Here is a 22,623-nt window from a genome sequence, read left to right on the forward strand (position 1 = left end):
GTTCGTAGCTCGCCACTCGGTGTTGTACACAGCGCCTTGTGAAAACAGTCACACATCAGTCTTCAAAATGAGGACCTCCAGAAGAAGTGTTAGCAGCTCAGGAGCTTGGCAGGCAGAAAGCCAGTGGATTCAAATTGCTCTTTCCTTGGAAGGTGCTGTGTGGAGCCACTAACCCAGCTAGGAATCACGGACAAGCAGGTGACTGGAGCGATACAGACTGTGACTTCTCTGCAGGTTAAAGGTTCCTCTTGTTCCTCTTAGAAATTCTCTGGAGTTGTTAGTTAATTCTACAAACAGACTATTACAACAAAGCAGGTTTGAACTACAATACAAATGACGCAAGTCTGGTGTTATTGGATGGTTACCCATTGAACAGTAGTTCCAGAGCACCACAGCCTGAAAACCAGGCCTTTAGCTGCCATATTTACACTATTGTTACAAAAAAAAAAGCCAAGAAAACAAAAAAGGAAACCCTGAAAAAAACCTCAACCCCAACTCCCAAAGACCAGGCAGCCAGACTGCTGAGCTCTTCACAAAACCAATCACTTCCAGGATGGTGTTCCTACAAGGGACCCTTGAACTGGTTTCCTGAAAGGTGTTGCCTGATGGAGGGTTTGGAGCTCGCAGCATCACCCAGCTTTCGCCAGACAACCTGTAAGAAAAAATAAAGGAGTAGGGGAGAGAATGACAGGAATTAAAGAAGCCCAAAGCCTCTGATGAGTCGCAGATATTTTCACAATTGCAGTATGAAAGTCAAACCCCCCTCCCCGTTTCCTAGGCTGTAATCCTCAGCAGAGCCACTGGGTGACACCAGTTTCCAAGGAAAAAAACATTGATGCATTTTTCCTGATGAGTCACAGATATTTTCACAATTGCAGTATGAAAGTCAAACCCCCCTCCCCGTTTCCTAGGCTGTAATCCTCAGCAGAGCCACTGGGTGACACCAGTTTCCAAGGAAAAAAACATTGATGCATTTTTCTAATTAGTCTCTCTCGAAATTAGAACCGGTTTTGCCCGAGGTAATAGAATAAAACAAATACACTAGGTTCAGAAGTAAAGTTCAATGGTAGGTCAACCGTGCCATGCTTACAGAAATGATGTTACCATGAACAGAAAAGATAATGAAAAAGATAATGATTAAAAGTATATATATGACTTTCTAAAAACACACATTTTATCACTCCAGGGCAACTAGGGAGAGGCTGTGTTTTAAAAAATAAGAACTGCAAAGCACTTCATAGCTGCCTGGAGTCTACATAAAATGAATATTTAAAGAAAAACCAGATGATGACACACACAGAGAAATGAGTCTGTTTGGGAGGATGAACTTAACGGCGTTTTCCCATTCCTCCCTGCATGGCTACAGGGGAATGCGGCTTTAAGCAGGTCCTCACTTACTCTGGTCTTGGCTTTGCTTCTAGGGATCCAGCAGCCAAAGCAAAATGCCTCAGCCCTTGCCTAGGATTTTCACAGTGATTCAGCTCTACAAGATGCGCCTGTCTTCTTCACAGCCCCTTTTCTAGGGTGGAGGTGGTTGTCAGAGTTTAAATGGACAGTTAGGCTCCTCTGTGCTGCTGCAAGGTGCTAAATGATGCCACTTGGGCTGACATCCACCATGGACTTCTAGAAGAGATGGCTCCATAAGCAGCATCCTCCCTGCTATGGGCACTGCTGGTACCGTCAAACAGCACATCCCTGGCTGCAGGAAATATGCAACTTGAGCCATGTTCTAGCAGAAATCCCAAACCCCGTTCAAAGCCAAAGCATGGCCAAGGTGCTCTGAAGCTGAAGGCAGTGCCACAGCAGCAGACACTGCTGAGCAGAGGTTGGAACACTCACCATACAGGATGTGGCAAGTTCAGTTAACACTGTTGTTGCCCAACATGCTGACAGCGCTGAAGGCACCCCACACCCCACAGTGCTGTTCAATAGTTTCAGACATGAATATTCTCACTCTGATGTTACCTTATAGTTTAAACTCAAACCCATTCAAGCTGTACAGCTTCAAAGATAGCAACCAGTTGCTGCTCAGCCCAAACTGAGTCCCTAAGGATGCAGCTGGTGGAGTCAACTAGTAAGAGGACTCTCCAAGCCAGGTAGAGCCTTTGTAGAACATCTGTCAGCTAGACCAGCTACTCTGCGCCCTTGAAGGCACCAGAGTAGAAAGTATCTGCTGAGCAAAGGCTGCTCCCTGCAGTGAACAAGGCATTCAGGTTACTGCTACCCAAAGCAGTGGTCAGCAGAGCCTCCACTCTTCTCTTGTGCCTGTGGATCTCGCATCAAACAGGGCTTGGATGCCACAGACCCCTGCTCCTCCACCATCCTAACAAGAGACCACAACAGAAACCCCTGGAGGTGCTGAGAAGAGTTATTACATTGCACATTTCACGAACAATTGCCTTCTCCTTTTCACTCAGGTCTTCTTCATAGTTGTCTTGCATTTGCCTGTCCAAATTTTCATGGACCTCAAGGACCTACAAAAAAACAATATTACAAAAGAATTATGCTCCTCAAATAATTCAATGTCCCTAACAATCTCATTAACCAGTAGCTAAACTGGCAGGATCCACAAAACACTGAGTCAGACCACTGCAAAAATGAGCACGACACCCAGTTGGTGCCTCCATCCTCTCACTTTCCTGGTGATGGCATACCTCTGTCCCACCACCTGCACCTGGTATGGATGCCACCACAGTCCTGGGGGACCATGTGATAATTGGCAGTGACTTGCCTGCACTGACAAACAAACGCACCCCTTCCAGGAAGGCTGCTGGTGACCCACCTTCCAGGCAATCTCCCAAGGCAATCCCCCAGCAATTCGTGCTCCCTCCATTTCCCTCTTTGACAGGAGAGGAGCTTCTCCACTCTCTTCTACTAATCCAAGTCATGGGACAACTGTGGTCAGCCCAGGCCAGCATCTTTCAGGTCTAACAGGGTTATAGCCATCGGGGAAAGAGGCAAACAATGTTTGCACCACTGAAAAGCAGAGTATTACCCACTGTGCAGCTTAAGTGTATGGTCTCCAGTCAGCCATGAACCTTCAGATCTTAAACAGACATGGCCAATTTCACTCACCTTTTGGCTGAAAATTGTTTTTAACCCATTTAGTTTCTCAAGGGAACCCCTCTGAGGGGCCCAAAATGACAGCGAGCAAGACACAGGCTGATAGCACAGAGCCATGGTACTCAGAGATCCTGATTTTATTCTTTTACTCCCAGCTGGATGCAGCCAGGCTATGAAGGGGGTGGCGATGGGGCAGGTTGAAAACCAGTATTGCCTCCCAGGACCCTGCGTGCTGACCGCAGTCCTCCAAAGGTGCCAATCCCACCAAGCATTGAGTGCCGTGGTGAATCCGGGTCGCCCCCTTCTTGTGCCACAGTCACCCTCTGAAGATGGACACAATCACCTTGACTCCCTGAGCTTTACTTCAATCTCCATCAGCACCGTTCCTACCCACAGTGCATGCTCCTAAAGGTAAGGGAATAGGTGGCCCTCGACCGGGGCAGGCACACCAGCGCACCCCCTGCGCACACAAGCACACCCGGGACTGTGGCCATGGCTGCGTGGTGACATTTACCGTCTGCTCAGTGAGTTCAGCTGGTACAAACACTGATGAATACAGGCCATTCCCTCAAAGTGCTGGTGCCAGGCCTGTCTGGTCCTCCACAAGCAGCTCTATTTTTCTGTCTTTCCTCTCGTGCCTGGAACAGGCAGCAGGGCCAGCACCCTGCCTGCAGCACCCTGCCTGCAGCACCCTGCCTGCAGGAGTCTCCGGAGGAGTCAGGCATTGCCTTTTCTTTGCCTTCTGCTTCGCCTGTGACTACAGCCGGCAGCGCCCGGCAGGCAGCCCCCTGCCTGCAGCACCCTGCCTGCAGCACCCTGCCTGCAGGAGTCTCCGGAGGAGTCAGGCATTGCCTTTTCTTTGCCTTCTGCTTCGCCTGTGACTACAGGACTTTTCCCACAAAATTAGTGGGAGGAAACCACTGCAAAAACAGGAGACGTGGCTGCAGAGACATAAGGAGAGCCTGAAAGGGGTAAGGGGAAGGATTGTGGCTCGGCTCTGCAGCTCAGAGAGCATCTCCACCAGGTGCCCCCAGATCTGGAAGGAAGTAGGGTTCCTTGCAGAGACACAGGTTACAGCTCCAGCACTGACACATCCAGTGCACATGTTCACGGGCCAACTGGACACCACTTAGCCTGGTGGCTGGGCCACACCTGTAGATTTGCCTTGGCAAGACAAGTAAATCTGCTGTGAAAGCAGCTTGGAACACTCCAAAAAAAAACAGTGACAACATCCTGCCTGTGACTTATTTTGTTACATTTCAGACTGACAATATTTGGAAAAATAAAAATTGCATTGGTTCCCCAAAACATTGGGTAACTCTAGAGTACTAGGACATTGTACTAGAAAATGTACCCAAAAATAAAAATCCCTGATTTTTAAGCTCTTTGTTTCAAATGCCACTTGGAGACACATTCTGCTAGTGCTGATCCCCAGGCCATGCATGGCTGGTAAGATGCAGCATGTTTACGTGGTCGCTGTGTCCCACCACGTGCTGGTCACGCCCCGCACCTCTGCTGCTGGGAGCCAGCCCTGGCCCCCCACATCGTGCCCGGGCACGCACTGTCCCAGCCACCCCTACAAAGGACCTCCAGGGAGTTGGTGCCCACCCGCAGCCAGGTGCTCCCTCAATCACAGAGATGAGGCTGCCTGGGCCTAAAGGCAGCCTTCACTTCCCTCTGGACACACACTGACCCGCAGAACACCCCCTAATGCACTCGCATGCGTTCAGATAGCTCCTCCGACAAGTCAGGCATATCACAGCACATGACTGCCTCGAGATTTTACTGCTGCGTCTGTCCTCACCCACAGACCTCACCCAGCGCTTTGCCAGTGATGAGCAAGGTGGTCAGCTCAGTGTGCAGGGTCAAAGCTCCTGGAATCACCCAATGCCATCAAAGAGTGCCTGTTCTTTTTCACCACAATACATCTGCACACATATAAAGCTGTAAAGCAGGTGTATTTGTGCACGTAAATATTCCTACCCCTCCTAGGGAAGAACAGAGACAGATGTCGAGCAAGGATGGGTTTCACCCCTTCCTGAGGTATGCAGCACCGGCTGCTCCACGGAACGGGATACCAGGGTAGATGATCCCTCGGTCTGCCTCGGCACAGAAATCCTGCTGTACTCCAACTGCGTTACGAGCAAAAATAGGTCATTCTCCTAGGGCCCTTAACCTACTTCGGAAACACACCAGCTAGTTTAACCGACATAGGTGGGACCAGGCTTTGCACAAATAAGAATTATCCACATCCTTTCTAAGAGGAGAGGAAGGACAAGAGGAACGCAAAAAGCATGTATGTGCAGACAAAAAGAGCATCTGTTTTTTTTCTAAAGAGGAGGGAATTAATTATTGATCTAGCTGGGCTCGCGTATCGAACTCGCTCGTCTGGAGTCAGGGTGCCTCTGACGCCCGGCTGCGAGGCAGCCTGCAGGATCATACCCCTGTGCAGAGCACCAGGGCTGCCTGGCTGGCAGAGCACCGGCTGTGCCCACAGGACAAACATCAAGGACAACCATGGTTTAGATTAGTTAAAGATCAGATCAGCTCCAGCCTCTGCTTCCATCAACCATCAATCTTCCAGGCACAAGAGTCTCAGGAAACAAAAAATCCCCTGTTTTTCCACAGCTTGCATTTAAACCAAAACTGTATGGACACAGCCCATTTCCTTCAGTGAAAATGTCTTTTAATGGTGTAAACCAGGCAGAGCAGGAGCTGAAAGCTGATCAGATGGAACTTACATTTGTATTTCATTTCTGAATGACTTGGGACTCATTTACCCTGGAAACCACCCTACTCCCCAGGCCCACCCCATGTCTGAGCAGGCACTCGGTAAAGACGTTTGAGCAACTTGGGTATGGGAAAAGGGGATTTGGGGGGGATAAAACTCAACAGCCTATTCTGGAAAGGCATGCTGGAAAAACACTCTGAAGAGTGAAATCACCTCCTGAAGAAAGGCCGGAAGGCATCATAGTGCTGACCCAGTGCCCGCCAATCTCAGATCCTGCCAGGCACACAAAAAGGGGATTTGGGGGGGATAAAACTCAACAGCCTATTCTGGAAAGGCATGCTGGAAAAACACTCTGAAGAGTGAAATCACCTCCTGAAGAAAGGCCGGAAGGCATCATAGTGCTGACCCAGTGCCCGCCAATCTCAGATCCTGCCAGGCGCCTCCTCAGCTGTTCAGAAGGACCAGGAAAATGCTCCTCCGATTACACCGCTGGGGACTATTGACATGCCTTCACAGGAATTGTCCACGGCTCAGCTGAAATTCAAGGACTGTGGGTTCAGAGTGGCGCTAAGAAACTGAGGCATATCCTCCCTTGATTTCTGCCAGATCCCAGCCCAGAGCCTACAGAAAACACAGTGTACCTCAGGCTGGAAGCGGCTCACACCATCCCCTCCAGTTTGCTCTTCATTAAGCTGCACTAACGGCACTCGGCCCTTTGCAGATGCACCAGCACTATGTGATGCCCTGGGTAAAACACCAGTCAGCGAGGGCAGCTTGCTCCACTGAGGGCACAGAGGGGAATGGAGCTGGACTGACTAACGCTCCTCTTCTGGTGGGGACACCACCTTCTGAAGACAATCTGCAACTCACTCTCAGTGAGCACACTGGCTTGTCCAGCTTTCTTCTTGCTGATACATAAACTGTGAGGAACACCTCAAGTGTATTTAGTTCTCCTTCATGACTGCACTGACATCTGTGACCAACGCAATGCCACCTCAAAAGTCACCCTGTCTACCACATCCACTTCCCTGCTGACTTGCTGTACTGGCCCTGCATGACTGTGCAACGGATATTTAAAAAACAAACAAAAAAGCTCCACCAAAGAGTTGGGATGACTGCAGGAAAGCTTTGGAAGGGGAGTTGAAAGTTGAGGTAAGCAGTTCTGTACCAGGAAGCCCTGCGGAACATGGCAAGTTGCTTTGGCAAGGGAATCGTCTATATGCCTTGCTAGGGCTTTTCCCTAGATTCGGCAGGGTCAAATCCTGCCTTACTCAGCGTCGGTGGGAGCGATTGATCAGGTGATCAGTCAATGCCATCAAGCATTGACTGTGCACAGGGAAGATGCCCAAGCTGCTAGGGCTGGGGGAGTTGAGTTACCGGCTAAATGTCATTCTTGTACACTTGTTTCCTCCTCACCTCCCCATGCCTTTAACAGGTTTGCTTGAGTGCTTTGATGTTCAGTAAGATACTGAGCTGTAGCATATGTACCTTTTATTCTCGTTAGCAAAAACAGCTGTTCAGAGTGCCAACCTGTCATCTTGCTCCTTATCTAGTAAGCTCAAAACAAAAAGCAAATTGCAGAAGCAAAAATAAAGAAAATCCCTACATGTGCTGAGGGAAGACCTTACGCTAAATGGCAGGCAACGCTTCAGCCACATAGCTAGCATTCAGCTGCCAGAAAAAGCAAGGGAAAAAGCCTAGGGGACATTACAGAGGTGGGTGCAGATGGAGGCAAACCAGAAGCCCAGCAGGTCCACGCAGAGTGCACAGCCCCACAGTGACCTTTGCTTGGGCACAGAGCCGTACTCTCGCAGCCACACTGCTTCTGGACAGACTTGCACTCAAGCAGCCCACAAGACAAGCGAAGCCAACTCCCAGCTGTCCCTGCCTTTCCTGGCAGTAAGGAGCTAGCCTGCTACAGCCACAAGGACTTCTGTACACAACCAAGAAGGACTTCTTCTAATATCTGATGCGGTACAGCCAAAGCACAAAGTCTCATTCGTGGGCTACTCTCCTCCTCAAGGGAAGTCATGAGCTGTATCACAGGTGGTGAGGGTCTAGCTGGAGGCTGTTTCCCACATGCAGGGGCTGGCACTGGAAAAGCTGCCCAGTTCTGCAGGGTGCAAATAAGACCTACTACATATGCTACAGCCTGCCGTGGCCAAACAAATGTTGTCTTCTACCCAGTTTCAGCTCCGTGGCTGGAGACCAACAGCCACAATTTCACTGTGCCACAAGAAGGGAGGAAAAGAGACTGAGAACATGACCAGGTTCCTCAGTCTCTTCAATTTCTAGCTGATCCTTGGAAATGGGCCACAGGATGGGAAAATAAACACCTTCTCACTCCTCCCTGTCACACTGACCTACAGGAGAATTTCCTCCTCCCTTCAAATGTGAGAATATTTTTAATCCTAAGCACGTGAGCAGGACACTTCATGTGAGATCATTCACGCACTATGAGAAGTGACTGCTATGCCACCTGCTTCCTGACTCCAGCCACGGCACTTTTCAGGATTTTGAAGAGACAAACATACCCTACCAGCCAAATTATGAAATTGCAGAGGAGGATTTCTTCCAGCCCTTCCTAGTGATGAATAAAGCTCTGAAGTGGAGGATTAATAATGACAATAATAACTACAACAACAACAATAACAATAATGTGTACAAACAACCAGTCATCCAACTTCCATTCAGCTCCTTTATATGCATCATTGCCCCAGACCTCCCAAACTTAATTTCCAGTTTCCAAGAATCTTCCTCATTAATTTTCCAATCCCTTCCATAAGCCTATCAAACTGCATCTTAAAACCATTTATGTTTCTTCTTACTAAGAAATTCAGCCTCATAACCCCTAAAGCAAATAGGAACCTAATTTCCTCCCAGAATGTGTTCATAATCAATTTATAATTATTTGATCTTGTAACTTAAAAACATTATGAACTCTGGTTAATGTCCCTCACCATCACCTCACTAGCAGCAGCAGAAAGGCACGAACCCCACAGTTTGGGAAGACAAAGCCAACAGCAGAGGTTTGGATTGCATGAGGGCTTAGATGATTAAATGCAAACAAAACTGGATTAGTACCAAGAGTCTAAGGAAAAACAAAGGTATCACACGTATCTGCAATGTTCTGCAAGGCATCACTTTAGCAGATCTATGTGCACACATATACACCACAAGCACAATGCATGTCAACCACAAGCATAGTGCAGTGTAGTACAGGATGGGGCACAACAACTTTCTGAGAGCACAGGACCATTCACAACAAGCAAAGAATAAACCTGCCTGGAAAACACAGGACAAACACATGCAGGTAAGTGAACTGCCACTTGTGCGGTCAGGGCTCCTTTGGGAACTAGTAAAAACTGTACTAAAGGTATTTTTTTAATCCTTGACAGTGATGGACACCCTTCCCTTAAGATCCAATAGGAGATACACAGTCTGGGTGTATAAAGCCTCAATCTAGCTGAAAAATCAAGATTTTTAGGCTGAAGGATTTTTTATAATTTAAACTCAAATTTGATTCAAATCAAATCAAGCTTGTCTTTCCTTTCCCAATTCCTCACACAGCATAAGAGCACAGAAAATTAAGTACTTGAGAATAAGTGACATTCAATGTCCTCCTGGGATCTTGCAACTGCCCAGTGAAACCAACATCCCTGCTGCTGCACTACTGCTTGTCCTGACACTCGCTGGTTTTTCCACCAACACCTGCCATACATGTCCGAGAGCCAAGAGACCTCGGACAGGCACAAAAAAAAAGTAAGCTGAAAACACTAAAAATTAGAATATTTAAGGAACTTGTAGATCAAAGCTACAAGCAATATCTGTGCCATTTATTTAGCTGTCAGACGTGGAAAGGTACAAAGCAAAGAGCTTTGTAAGCACCATTCTCCAGGTTTAGGATAGTCTAAACTAGTGCTGATGCCACTGTTGGACCTTTCTTCCAGCTGTGACCATAGGGATCTGAGCTCCAGAGCAGCCATCCAGGAAGCATCCTTTGTTTTAATGAAAGCTTTTTTAACCCGGAACAAAATTTTTTAGCTTCAACAAATCCAAATCTATAAATCAGTATACTCCAACCAGAGCCTAATCTAGAGATTTTCCAGCCATCCCTATGGCACAAGATTTGTGCTTCTGAGTCCCTTAGATAGTCAGAAGTAACTTAATTAAACATGTAATACCAGATTATTACAATTTTTCCAGCTAATGGATGGTCACTAGGACTTGAGAACTGCTGTGAAATCACAGGAAAGTTTTCTTCTTTAACTCGGCTAGCAGAGTCCCATGGTTTTTATTGCCAACAGTCCTGACTTAAATCCCTGCTGATGATGCACATATCTGCATGGGTATGATGCCACGGTTTGCTGTATATTTACATGATATAAAGTCTTCCTCCTTTGACGACTGCTGCAGGACTTTCAATAACAAAAGATATGTAGGAACTGCATATTTTTGTGTTCTTGTTTGAAACAGCATTTCGGTCACCACTGTTACCCCAGAGACTCAGTGTACACAGAACTGATGAACAGAGAGGGTAACCAACAGCTTCAGCATCAGCAGCTTTTGTTGGAGGTGTCCCACCCAAAAAAAGCAGTCATGCATGATCTTTCTTAACTCCCCAACTATTTGAAGCAATGATTATTCATCATGGTACAGGTGCCAGTTACCAATAACCTGTCCAAGTACTAACTTTCTATTTCTACTTGTTGTTGTTTCCACAAGAAGAGCAAACATCCAGTTCTGCCACTGCGGCATTTGTTGCACCGCACTGCACTGTACCCACCACGCTGCATGGCCGTGGGGGGTCTGTGGCATCCTTACCTTCATAGCATGCACAACAGCCTCTGGTTTCTGACCCACAGGAACATACCCTGCTGCAGGAGAAGATGCAAGGTCGGCTGTCAGGCGAGCTGGTCCCTGTTGAAATAAGCAGAGAAACACTTTAATTCCCTTTGGGTGATTTAAGCAAGGAGGAAGAAATTATTCAGAAAATTTGAGCACTAGCATCTCTCAATTTCAACCCTCTTCAGCCACTTGCAAAGACAAAAGACACCACTACGTCCTCCTCACAAGTCACTAGATTTAATGCCATTTAAGCCTACCATCAGTCGGTCTAGATGTACCCAGGCAGGAGATCACTCTGCTTTAAAGTTACATTGATTCAAGAAACAATTTTTGCTCACTTAGGATAACTTTGTACAAGGACGAGATCAAATGGTTCTCATCCTCCTAGCCAAGGGAGCGATGCATCAAGATGATTTTCCAGCGGTCATTTCTAAGAAGCCGTGTTCATGAAAGAAACAGTTGGCATAACTTCATTGCTTTTCTGGCAACATTTTCACATAGACATCAAGTACCAATCTTCAGCTACAGAGAAAATTGTGAAAGCAACCTTAAAACAAGCAGATGCCCAAACCTAATGTCGGCTGAGTTCGCTCCCAAAATGCTGGCCAGCCCTCCTGCACGAAGGATCCCACTGGGAAAGATGCCGAAATTACATTTTACAAAAGATTTCTACCGTCCAAACAGCCTTGTAATCGCTTTTCATAGGGCTTTTCTTTTTTACAGGCATATGACTTGGATTATGAGAGACACAGTATCTTTATTCAGTGAGATGCGCCCTGCCTGTCCTAATATTTTTGCATTGCTTTGTAGCAGTGGAAGAAATCAACAACGAAACCATTGACCAAACTCATATTCAGTCTTCACATCCTTTAGGAAACACAAAGAATAATTATACTGGGGGCCTCTGAAAGCAAATTAGGATGGCAGAGCAGCATGTAGCACCGTCACAGGAATGCTTTCACATACAACACAGGAGGCGCTCCATTCTCTTCTTTTCCACGTTTTAAAACACAGCATGGTTTGAGCTCCGTCTCATTGCTTTGCGTTCCAAGCTAAGGCCAGCAAGCCAGTTGTGCCAGAAAGGAGGACCAGTGGAGGGACACCTTGCCACCTCTCATTCTTCCAAATGTTTTAAGTTGTGGGGGGCTTTTTACTAACAAAAGTGTTTATGTGAGTAGATTAAAGAAAAAGATGGGCCAATCCATCAGGCTACAGATGAAACCAGCATGAAGACATGGAGCCTTTCATGCCCTGGCCACTGATCTGTGCTGAACCCATGTCATGACCAAGAGCCATTTATTTACACATAATAGCAACCTTCATGAATTTAGTTGCTGGTGACACAAGACCTTCCTTCTGAGAGGTAGGCATCTCTGAAAAAGGAAAATTAGACTTAAATGACTCCACAATAATTCTCCAAGGAGATTTAACAGACTGCCAAAGCACAGGGACCAAGAGACACTCACAGGCTCAGCATGGTTCTGGACCTGCTGCAGAGGGTTACAGCTTACTGGAGCTGTCCTCAGCCATCTCATCCATGATGTCACACAGAAAAGGCAGAGGCTGGAGAGAGAGCACCAGTAACTGGGGCCAGCCAGTCTACAGATGCAACTTCAGACCGCAAAATGGGCTACAAATTTCTCATAGGGCTGGTGAATGCAACAGAGTGCTTCCAGAATCAGTCTCCCGCAGAGGTTAGACACCAATACACACGTAATTCCTCTGGCTTCAGCATGAAAGCTGCCTTCATTCCATAAATGACCAAGATCATGACAACTGAAATCAGATATTCAGGAGTCTGTGGCCATGAACCATACTTGATACGGATCTCCCCTATGGCTCGCTTTACAAGTAACACAGGAAATACCAAGAAAAGGTCTAACATACAATATTTATTGTCAGTTGAGAGTAATCTGACAAAGGAAAAGGAATTCTGCTGGATCCTGCTACTGACAGACCAGTTTTCCAGTCAGACTACAGTAGATCACAAGGTCTCCTGTATGACAGGCAGTGGCAGCTTCTCATCACAGAACTGAAGTCACTAATGAGCTACAAAGCATTTGATTGTAATCACTCAAAATTATTACAGATACAAATAAAACCAGAATGATTAGAGATAAATGTTTTCTAAAGAGTTTGATCATACTTAACTGATCACCATACTGACAAGATAATCTTGCAAGCATGGATATACTGCACTGGATATACTGTATCACGCGAAATACATTCAAAGGGTCACCTTCCTTCTCATACAAGTGGATGAAATTCAGCAAGGGCAATCAAGGAGCTCCACCTGAACACAGGCAGAGAATGTGACTGAAGAAGAGAAAAACGTTAAAGAACAAGCGCTACAGCAAAGGAGGTAGATCCAAAACTTGCTGTCAGAGTCTCAGTAACAGATGACTTCATTTCTAAAATAGGCACGATCCTTGATCCGTGGCTTGGAAGCCAAAATCCCCAGCCAACTGAAACAGATGTCCACATTGCAGCGTACCATTGTCAGTAATGGCGAGCGCACCAAAGGACCAGGCTGCTGACCCGCTGTGCCCCAAGCCACGGAGACCTCCCCATCACGTCAGACTCTTACTGCAAAAGGCTAAATTCACACATGAAGCAAGTGGGGAAGCAAGCAAGAATCTCACCAACATCCCTGATGTTTGCAACTGCAAAAAGCGTAAAAATACCCACGCTGCTAAGGGTGCCTTAATACATTTACTACATTTAGTGCTTTTCGTGCAGTTGCACCCTTAGAAACGGCTCTTTCCAGACACACAAAGAGTCAGTCACCTTTTATAAAGGTGGGAAGGTGCTTCATTCCCACTGATTTCAACGTGGCTCACAAAAACAAAGCTTCAGCCAAACTGCTATCAGCTTCCTGCACGGAGGCATACATAAAGGAGGCCAGAGAAGAGGGGACTGTAGTCAGCAAGGAAAGAAATGACAACATATCCAGCAGGATGCATGACCAGCCTTTGGAGAACTGGGGAGAGGAAAACGGGCAGAGTTCACCGATAGTGTTAGCTGAAGGGGAGGAAATGGAAGGAACTGGAGATAAGGTCAAGGTTTCTGGACTGGAAAATTGCCAACAGTGGGAGAAAAGGGAAGGAATGGAAGAAAGAGGAGGATGTGAATTTTACCCAGCAGGAAACCAGTTAAGATGAAATGCAGGGGAAGGGGGACCAGAGATAGGAGATGGGCGATTGGAAGAAGGGCAGCAGGGCAGGAGGGAGGGCGAAATCTCAGGAAGTCAGTGTTAAGGTAGTAGCTGAAATCACAGAGATGGAGCAGATTCCTTGTACCTAAAATAGATGCGTTTGGAAACAGTGGGTAAGAATTACCACAGCTGCAACCCGGCACTCTAACTCAACTACTCCGAGGACCTCCATCTCCGCAGAAACCCATGGCCTTCCCATTCCCTATAGCTGACATTTTCACAGCCACGGGAACACAACTGACTCAGCACCCTGACAGACAATAATAGCAAGGTTAATCTGGTTACACCCTAAGAAGCGGAAACTGTCCATACAGGCAAAAAGCAATGCAGTGTGTTTCAGGGCATGCATGACTCTCAATTTCCGCCCCCTGTCTGGTTTTGTCAAACATGCAGTCTCTTCATTGGAAACCCAGCTTTTCCACTTGCTGGGTTTTCACAGCATCTTTTAGCTCAGGGATGGTTTGCTCTTCTTCCTCAAACATGTGGCTGAGGTGTCACATAATTATACAAATGAGTGGTGCTAAAAGACAGCTCAGAAGCCACCAAAAAGGATGCCATCATATTTATAATAAAGCTGCTGAGAAATACCATGCTGACCATTTTTCTAGCTTACTTCTGATGAGGCTGAACCTCAGAATGAGAAACCGAGTAATTTCAAAATGCAAAGTTTCTTATACTCTTTGTCCCCAACTAGCTTTAGAGTTGCTCCAGGTTTACAGCAGCAGAGATGAGACTCAAAGTTAGTTTAACTCATCACTTACGCAAGGAATTTGTAATTCAAAGAGAAAACAACTGTACATCTGCGTTGTGTTGTCAAATGGGCTGAATTACATTGCACACCACTTTCTGTTTCTTCCACAGCCACAGTTTCACTGCCGAAAGAAAGAGCTGCCCTGTGGCGAGATTACCAGCCTAATTAACAGGGGGGAGGGGGGGTGTCTCTAAGTTACATTATCTGATGCACTAGAGTTCCTGAGTGCTTGGAGCACCTTATCTTCCCAACACACACGGTTTGTTAGACCACTGCACCTCTGAGACCCAGAGATAGCTCTCCAAGGTAAGTCTTTCGGAAGCAAAAGTCTCAGGGAGCCAAAGGCTGTGGAGTCATCTGTGACACATCTGATGCTTCCAAGGTAAGTTGGTGCTTTTGCTGCACTGCAAACCACTGTCAGTTCAGAGCATTCGAGACCACTGTAGCCTCGAACTCCAATGAGTTCAGCCCTTGAAACAACAGCCTTATCTCTGCTGCTGGGATGGCTCTGGCACTGCAGTGTCCTGAGAGGCTCCTGGTGAGACTCTTCTCATCTCTTATGGGAGTCAAGTGCCAAGTACTCATGTACCCAACCTCTCTCCCATGGGGAAACCACTACAAGAGCTGCTGCCTCCGTGCAGACAGCAGTACTGAAGCAACACTGAACACATCCCCCTTTCGGCTCTTGCCTGCTCCTCCGTTTCAAGCAGAGCAGCACTGGATATTTGCTGGTGTCTGTGATGGGACCAACACACTTCTCAGAACTTACAGTTCCCATATAGTATCTGTCCTCTCCCCATCCCCATCCTGCAACCCCACATCGTTCATGCCCAAACCACAAATACACCAGAGAAGCCCAATTTTTTTCAAGACCATCCCAGAAACCTCTCACTGGAGCCTGCAGGGCTTGTGGCTCAATCTCCAAGTTTGTAAGGAAATTCACAGTCCAGCTGTATCATTAACAGAAAAGAGAGAGGATCTCTGCCACCTCTCATGCCAGAGCATCCTTGAAGCAGTAAGCTGCACACAGGGGATAAATCCCTCAGTTCTCTATTACTAAGAATGACACTTGACCTGGTGACGGCCTCAGATCCAAAGGAGGAAACAAAGCAAATAAAACTAGCCCCATTCATTGTCGCAGCCCGGAACTCAAAGACAATCAGCAAAGCAACAGTGCTGATGTGAGGAAAAAGATCTGAAGACTACAAATACTGCCAATGATCCGTTTTAACCTAACACCAAAAAATGAAGAGCAGAGACCTCAACTTGCAGACCAGCAGATATTCTCCAGCCGCTGCATCAAGCCATGATGGCATTGCTAGTGTCTAAAACCAAGTTGCCTAATGAGTGGCTCTATTTGGGTCCAGCACAGATGCTGACAAGCACTGCTGTTGGTACTCCATTCCAACTTGTCTGGAGGAACAAAATCAACAGGACTCTCTGTAATAGGGCACGCTGGAACATCTTGACAATGACACACCACCACAGAGGCAAAATAAGGCTTAAAATATGAACATTTCTTACTAACAGCAAGAATGCTTTGGAACTCAAGAAGAAAAGAGCCTAAGCACAAGGTCTATCTGCCTTTTTAGAGTTTTTGAGTCGGAAAAATCTCAAAACAGAACAAAGAAATTGTTAAATTTCTTTGTTAAAATTGTGATAAACAATTTCTCCTTGATTCCTTCAAGGATCTAAAAAGACATGAGATCTTAGTCCTGCCATCAGTTTTATATTTCTTTTCTGTCCTGTAATTACAGTTCTGAGAGAGGTATTCCTGATCTGCAAAAAGACTGTAAAGGACCGAGTTTCAAAACCCAGGGGAGAACATCCTGCTGATTTTACTTCACCAAAGTCACAACCCAGGCACTGAGGATGCTTCAGACCAATGTGGAGCATGTGAGCAAATGATAATGCTTCTGAACCTCACATCTACTCCTTACTTCTATTAATTTTTGTCTAACATTTCAAAAAACAAGCAGACATTTAGGATTCAAACATGATTAAACAAACCACTCTTTTCTAATGGCATACCTCAGACAACATTAAAGCTAAATGGAGTCATATCAGACACCGTGAGGTTTTTTTTGCCGAGACAAAAAGGAGAATTACATTACAGGCAGGAACCGCCAGACAACTCACAATAAAATTTGCAGGCATATCTATTTATCTCACAGTGGTTTTGCTTGCAGCCTGCTTACCCAGGTTTGAATCATACTTGGGCCCTTCCTTAGCACCCATCACCATCCAGGTGTTTTACATAAATAAAGGTGCTGCCACTGCTCTGTAAATTAGGGACTGTTAAGGGACAAGCAGGAGGCAGTAACACACCCACAGGCACATGGAAAGTGGGTAGCAGAGCCAGGCAGTAGCATGGAAAGGTGTCCTGTCTGATGGCAAACCTCAGCCCCAGCACGCTGACAGAATAGGAGGCCCAGCATATTTTGGTCTTGTGAATGGTGCTTGTGGCTACAAAGTTCAGGAAGTGCCCGGGGCAGCTCCAGTCAGAGACACTGCTGGGGGCCAGATAGGGAGAAGCAGTGGCAAAACCAAGGATGGAGAGCATGGGACCACTCTGGCATGGAATCTTCCTAAGCCTCGAAGAACGGTGTCCCCATCAGAAATGCAGCATAGGTGGCATGGAGGACATGCGCAAGGCTCATGCAGAAAGTCCGTCCATTCAGAAAGAGAAATCTCCCTTCACACAGAGGTAAGTGGCATCCCCACGAGATGACACGCACACCAAATATCTGCCATTTCCACCAGCCTGACAAATTCCCTGGGCCTCACAAAGGCAGATCAGACTCCCTCATTGTTTTGCAGCCCTGGCCATGTTTCCCGTCCTCGGCTGCCTTGCAGCTGCAGGGGAGTTAATGGCTGAAACAAAGTGATGGTGCCACATGGCACTGAACTGAAGCATGACATGACTCCCTCCTTTCCTTCAAAGCTCTTTGCCTCCCTGCTGCATCTTCTTGTGCCTGATGCAACTCTACCATTGCCACCACGCCTGGTGCTCTTGAACGGGTCCAACTCCTCTCACAGTCCCACAGGGGCAAGGCTACCTGAAGGCGCCCTGGCACTAGCCCCAGATCTCCTCGCTGGCTGCAAGATTTCCCAGAGGGACAAAGAATCGACCGGCGCCAGCTCCTCTGCAAGCCATGATGTGCAAAGGGCAACCTTTTCGCCACCCTGCTGTGGGCAATACCCAACCTCTTGTGCTAGAGTGTGGGACACCCTTGCCAGAGCCAGGGAGCACCCAGGTCCCTTAAATGTATCTGGTCTGCCTGGCAGATGATCCAAAGCGATGGTGACACCTGGTTATTGTTATTCCATGCCTACTGTGCAGAAAGCCTGCCAGCAGGCAGCTCAAAACAAACCACCCGCTCCTCCTTGCGCACTTGAAACGGCTGCAGGCCCTACGCTCCCAGAGCCACAGTGGGCTGCCGCGCAGCTGTGAGTGCTTGACACCCTGCCACCAGGCACAGGAGAAGGAACACGTGGGAGATCCTGCCGACAGATACCGGCTCCCCAGCACGACATGGGTTCCGGACACTGGCAGGAGCGAATGCAGGACCCATCCGTGCTCCATATTAGCATCTTCCCTATCAAATCAAGGAACTTTACCATAGATACTAATCTCCTTTGGCATGACTTAATTTGCTGCCTTTAATCATAAAGAGCAGCTGGTCATGTAAACATTCAAACCCATGAATTAACCACTGGGTCCACACCGAGCCAGGCTCTGTCTGGCTCCACAGCTCAGCCACCACATCCTGCATCTTCACAGCCTCTGCTGCATTCACCAATATGTACTCAAGTAACAAAAAGGGCTTACGTGACCCTTTTGATTAGTTAATTTTGATTAATTCTTTGTCAGGGACTGTAGTGATAGGATGAGAGGTAGCAGTTTCAAACTGAAGGAAGGTTGATTAGGTATTAGAAATAAATGTTTTACTGTGAAGGTAGTGAGACTGGAACAGGTTGCCTAGAGAAGCTGTGGATGCCCTATCCCTGGAAGCATTCAAGGTCAGGTTGGATGGGAGGTTGGAACTAAATGATCTTCAAGGTCCCTTCCAACCCAAACCATTCTATGATTCCATAACAAACAAAAAGGGCTTACGTGACCCTTTTGATTAGTTAATTTTGATTAATTCTTTGTCAGGGACTGTAGTGATAGGATGAGAGGTAGCAGTTTCAAACTGAAGGAAGGTTGATTAGGTATTAGAAATAAATGTTTTACTGTGAAGGTAGTGAGACTGGAACAGGTTGCCTAGAGAAGCTGTGGATGCCCTATCCCTGGAAGCATTCAAGGTCAGGTTGGATGGGAGGTTGGAACTAAATGATCTTCAAGGTCCCTTCCAACCCAAACCATTCTATGATTCCATAACAAAGAAACAATTTAACTGTTTTATTCTTTCTGAGCATAACCATCAAGGACACCTGGCAAAGGAATAGCTCTTCTCCCCGGCAGGCAAGACACAGTGCTTGCTGTACAGGCTGTGCTGAGGCACCAAAGGAAAGGGAGGATCTCAGGGGCTGCCCCGGATAGAATAAACAGAGTCAGGACATTGTTTGCAACTGGATCTCATCTACAAACAGGAAGGGTGTCTTTTCTCAGCACTGCAGTTATGCTGCGTTGCAGCTCCAGCCCTGGGAACTCCTTGGTGCATACAAAGCCGGTGAGACAGCTTCCTCCAGCAGCAGATGGGAAGAGGAGAGCGGTCACTGTTGGGGTTGGTAACGGCGCTGCAGAGCTGGAACAGGCACATGCTGTTAAAAAGCCCCACCAACAGCTTCAGCTGCCTCCTTGGACCATGGAGTTATTATCAACATGATGTATTTAGAGCAGTACCAGCCGGTAACTACCTGATACAAGCTATGGACAGAGCAAGCCTATGCTGTATTTGTGGACAAAGTGCACTAACTCTGATGGACTCACAGGGGCACTATCAGCATACGTATTTTGAGAGATGCTAGTCTTTCAATAAAGGGAAGTTAAGCACATTCCATTTCGGAAGGCAACAGTAGGTATTTCTAAGACTTTCCTGATTTTGAAGCAAATTTGATTTGTGGATGGCCCAGGTGAAAACCTCTGAGAGGATGGAGGACGCACACAGATGTAGGGGGATACCTGAGCACATCTGTATTGTCCCTCCAGGTCCCCATTTCATCCTGGCTGCTCTGGCCATTGCTGGCAGAGCAGTCTCCTTCCAGGCCTGGGGCAGAGTGAGGGTCTGCCGTGCCCCCATCTCTCCCCTGACCCACTGTCAGCCTCACACAAACGCATGCAACAGGTGAGCATGAAAACCTTCAGCAGACCCTCAAAGCTGCTGATATTTTATCATGTCCTGAGGTTACCTGTAAGGGTGGATTATGGACACAGCCTGTCAGTGCCTCTTCTGCTCATCAAATCTCCAAACTTCGTCATTGTCAAACTTTGTGTCTGTTGACTGCCATGGGAAAAAAAGCCACCCACCACTCACAGCTGCTCAGTAACTGGTGATGAAGGACAGCTGCCTTCAAAAATAGATGGGCTTGTTCTCAGCTGTTGGTAATACACTCTGAAGCTTCATAGTACTGCTCCCCCAGCTGCAGACCCTGACAAACCTTTCATTTTTCTTTTCCTTCCGCAGTCGCTGTTGCTGCAGCAGCAAAACGGCTGCCTTGAATTTCTCCCTTTGTCTGCTCAATAGCATCCTGGTGGTATCAGAGCTGCTGGTGGGAAGGAGCTGCCTTCTGCCACGTTCCTCCATCACTGTTTCCCCCAGCCTAAAAAGGGATCATGGCTGTCACTGCTCTCAGGGGAAGGGGAGAAATAGGCCTGGGGTTGTCCTCTGACACACACGCTGGCAGCACTCAGCTCAGCTGACAGCCGCGAGGATGGGCCGCAGGGATGGGAGAAGGCAGGGGACCATCTGAGCTCTGCACAGCTTGGTAGAGTGACAGAAGGGGCTGAAGGCATTTTGAGAGACAGTGATACGGAAGCTGCGAAGAGCAGTCCCAAGGATGCCAGAGGCAACGGGCAGCCCAGGGATCCCTGTGCCCGGGGGCTTTGTGCAGCACAGCAAGGGGCTAGGTTTCTGTGCTGGCAGTAGCAGGGATGCTGTGCTGTGCAGGGACACCTCGGGGCCATGTTAAGGTCCCTGGTATTTCTGGGTGACCCTGCAGGGGCATCAATGACCCCAGATCTTCAGGGTGCTTCTTCTGGGTACCAGGATTGGAGCAGTGGTCTTTGGCCATTTCAAACTTGACCAGTTCTCCTCCCTGAGAGAAACAGATTTACGCTCACACAGGCTGAAGAAGAGACTAGCAGACTTGCTCTGGGACCCCCAGTGTGACTACAGACCAAGCTTGGGCCACAGCCATGCCTCCTTGCCTATGCCAGGCTGGCACACGGGGCAGCTTGGTCATTCCCTTGAAGGGATCTGAGAGGGAGATATCACATCACCTTCTCGTTTTCCTTCTGCTTTAGCCCTTGTATCAAAGAGGATGGAGACCATCATCCTTCCAGCCAGAAGGAAGAGACAAGACTGTGCCACTGGGACTGGGATTGAGCTACTACATGCCCTCGTATCACCTCCCCTCACCACCACTCTTGCAGGCTCAGGAGGCATCCAGCACATCAGCCAAGGACTTTCTTATCATCCCTTCCCACTGCATCTAACGGCTCCTCTTTACACCTACAGACCACAAATATTTGAGTTTGTTTTTATAATAGCGTGCCTGCCATCTGGCGAAACGAAACAAACTTCTCACAAGTATCTCTACAAGGCAGAGCTATGAAAAGCAGCTGCTTGTTGATAGCATGGTGGGAATCAAGGGAAGGCGCTGAAGAAGCTGGTGCTGCAGCCAGAGCCATCTCCCAGGCTTCGTAGCCTGCACAAAACAGGCACTGGCAAAAAAATCTAACGAGAGGCAGTGTCAGGAAGCCAAGGACTCAGCAGTCCTCTCAGCAGCTGCCGGCTACGTAACAACACTTGTCCTGCTTCTTTGTGTTTTCCTATGGACATAACTGTTTTTGAAGTAATTCAAAATCAAATTGCCTCTTCTCAGCCTGGCATGTAGTCTCAACCCGACTCCTGAGAGATGCAGCTTTGAAGACTCTAACGGATATCTCACTTTCTTCCAGAGATACTTATTGCAGTCCCTAGGGACATACATAAAGGCTTGGCAATGACTCCATCGCCACTGTCCTCTCAAAAGAGGGAGGCTGGCTCAGCCCTCGCAGAGCGTACCTCCTCTCCCTGGGGACTCCCAGCTCCAGATCCTGGGTGAGCACAGGTCCCTTCCTCCAACCGCCACCTACAGCACCCACAGACATATTCTCCCGCACCTGGCCAGGGCACCATTGGGAGCTCCTCCTCCTCAGTAAGGAGTCACACAGGAAAATACTGCAGCACAAACTCCATACAAAAATCTAAGGAAGAGGAAGGTGATATTAATTTTTACCAAAACCTGGTTTCTCTAATGTGTCACTCACACCTGCAGACCTAGAAACTCACACTCACACATACACCAAAAGGTAGATGCGCATATGGCGTGGTCAGGGTCACTGTGTGAGACAGAGGACGAGGAACACCCACTAGCAAGTACTAATGACAGCTCTGGCATCTATCCTCATTGACAGCAAAAAAATGGGTTTTCTGCACATTTTTTGCATGCTTTAGGGGGTCAATGGTTATTACAGGCTGATCTTTATCTCAGCATCTTGCTTACTTCCCCCTCATAAACCCTAGGAAAGCTGCTGCTGCCTGTTGTGTCCTTTCCTTCATTTCAGCCACCTTATCTAAGCCTTCCTTTTGGAACCACAGGAAGCGCAATGGCACATCACAGTGTAAGCCTGCTCCTGTTATCAGGGAACGGGTCTTCTAGCGATGGGCCATCTGTGCTGCAGCCTTATCACAGCACAGACCTCCTGGTCCTGACACACATCCCACAGTGTTTACCCATTTGTTTGCTGTCAGTTGTGTCTTTGGTCATCAGCACAGGCCATCCCTGCATCCCTTGCTCTAGCATTCC

General features: G+C 47.6%; 1 protein-coding gene across 1 annotated transcript in view; it reads right to left on the reverse strand.

Moving 5' to 3' along the window:
- Positions 1-562: 562 nt before the first annotated feature.
- Positions 563-22,623, reverse strand: part of CCDC85C (coiled-coil domain containing 85C) — a 113,247-nt gene continuing 91,186 nt past the window's right edge. The window contains exons 5-7 of the mRNA XM_010133606.1: positions 10,619-10,714; positions 2,376-2,474; positions 563-652 (exon numbers count right to left, since the gene is read on the reverse strand). Coding sequence (XP_010131908.1) covers positions 563-652; positions 2,376-2,474; positions 10,619-10,714 — 285 coding nt within the window. The remainder of the gene's footprint in view (positions 653-2,375; positions 2,475-10,618; positions 10,715-22,623) is intronic.

Source organism: Buceros rhinoceros, unplaced genomic scaffold (assembly GCF_000710305.1).
Source record: "Buceros rhinoceros silvestris isolate BGI_N320 unplaced genomic scaffold, ASM71030v1 scaffold663, whole genome shotgun sequence".
Lineage (NCBI taxonomy): Eukaryota > Metazoa > Chordata > Aves > Bucerotiformes > Bucerotidae > Buceros > Buceros rhinoceros.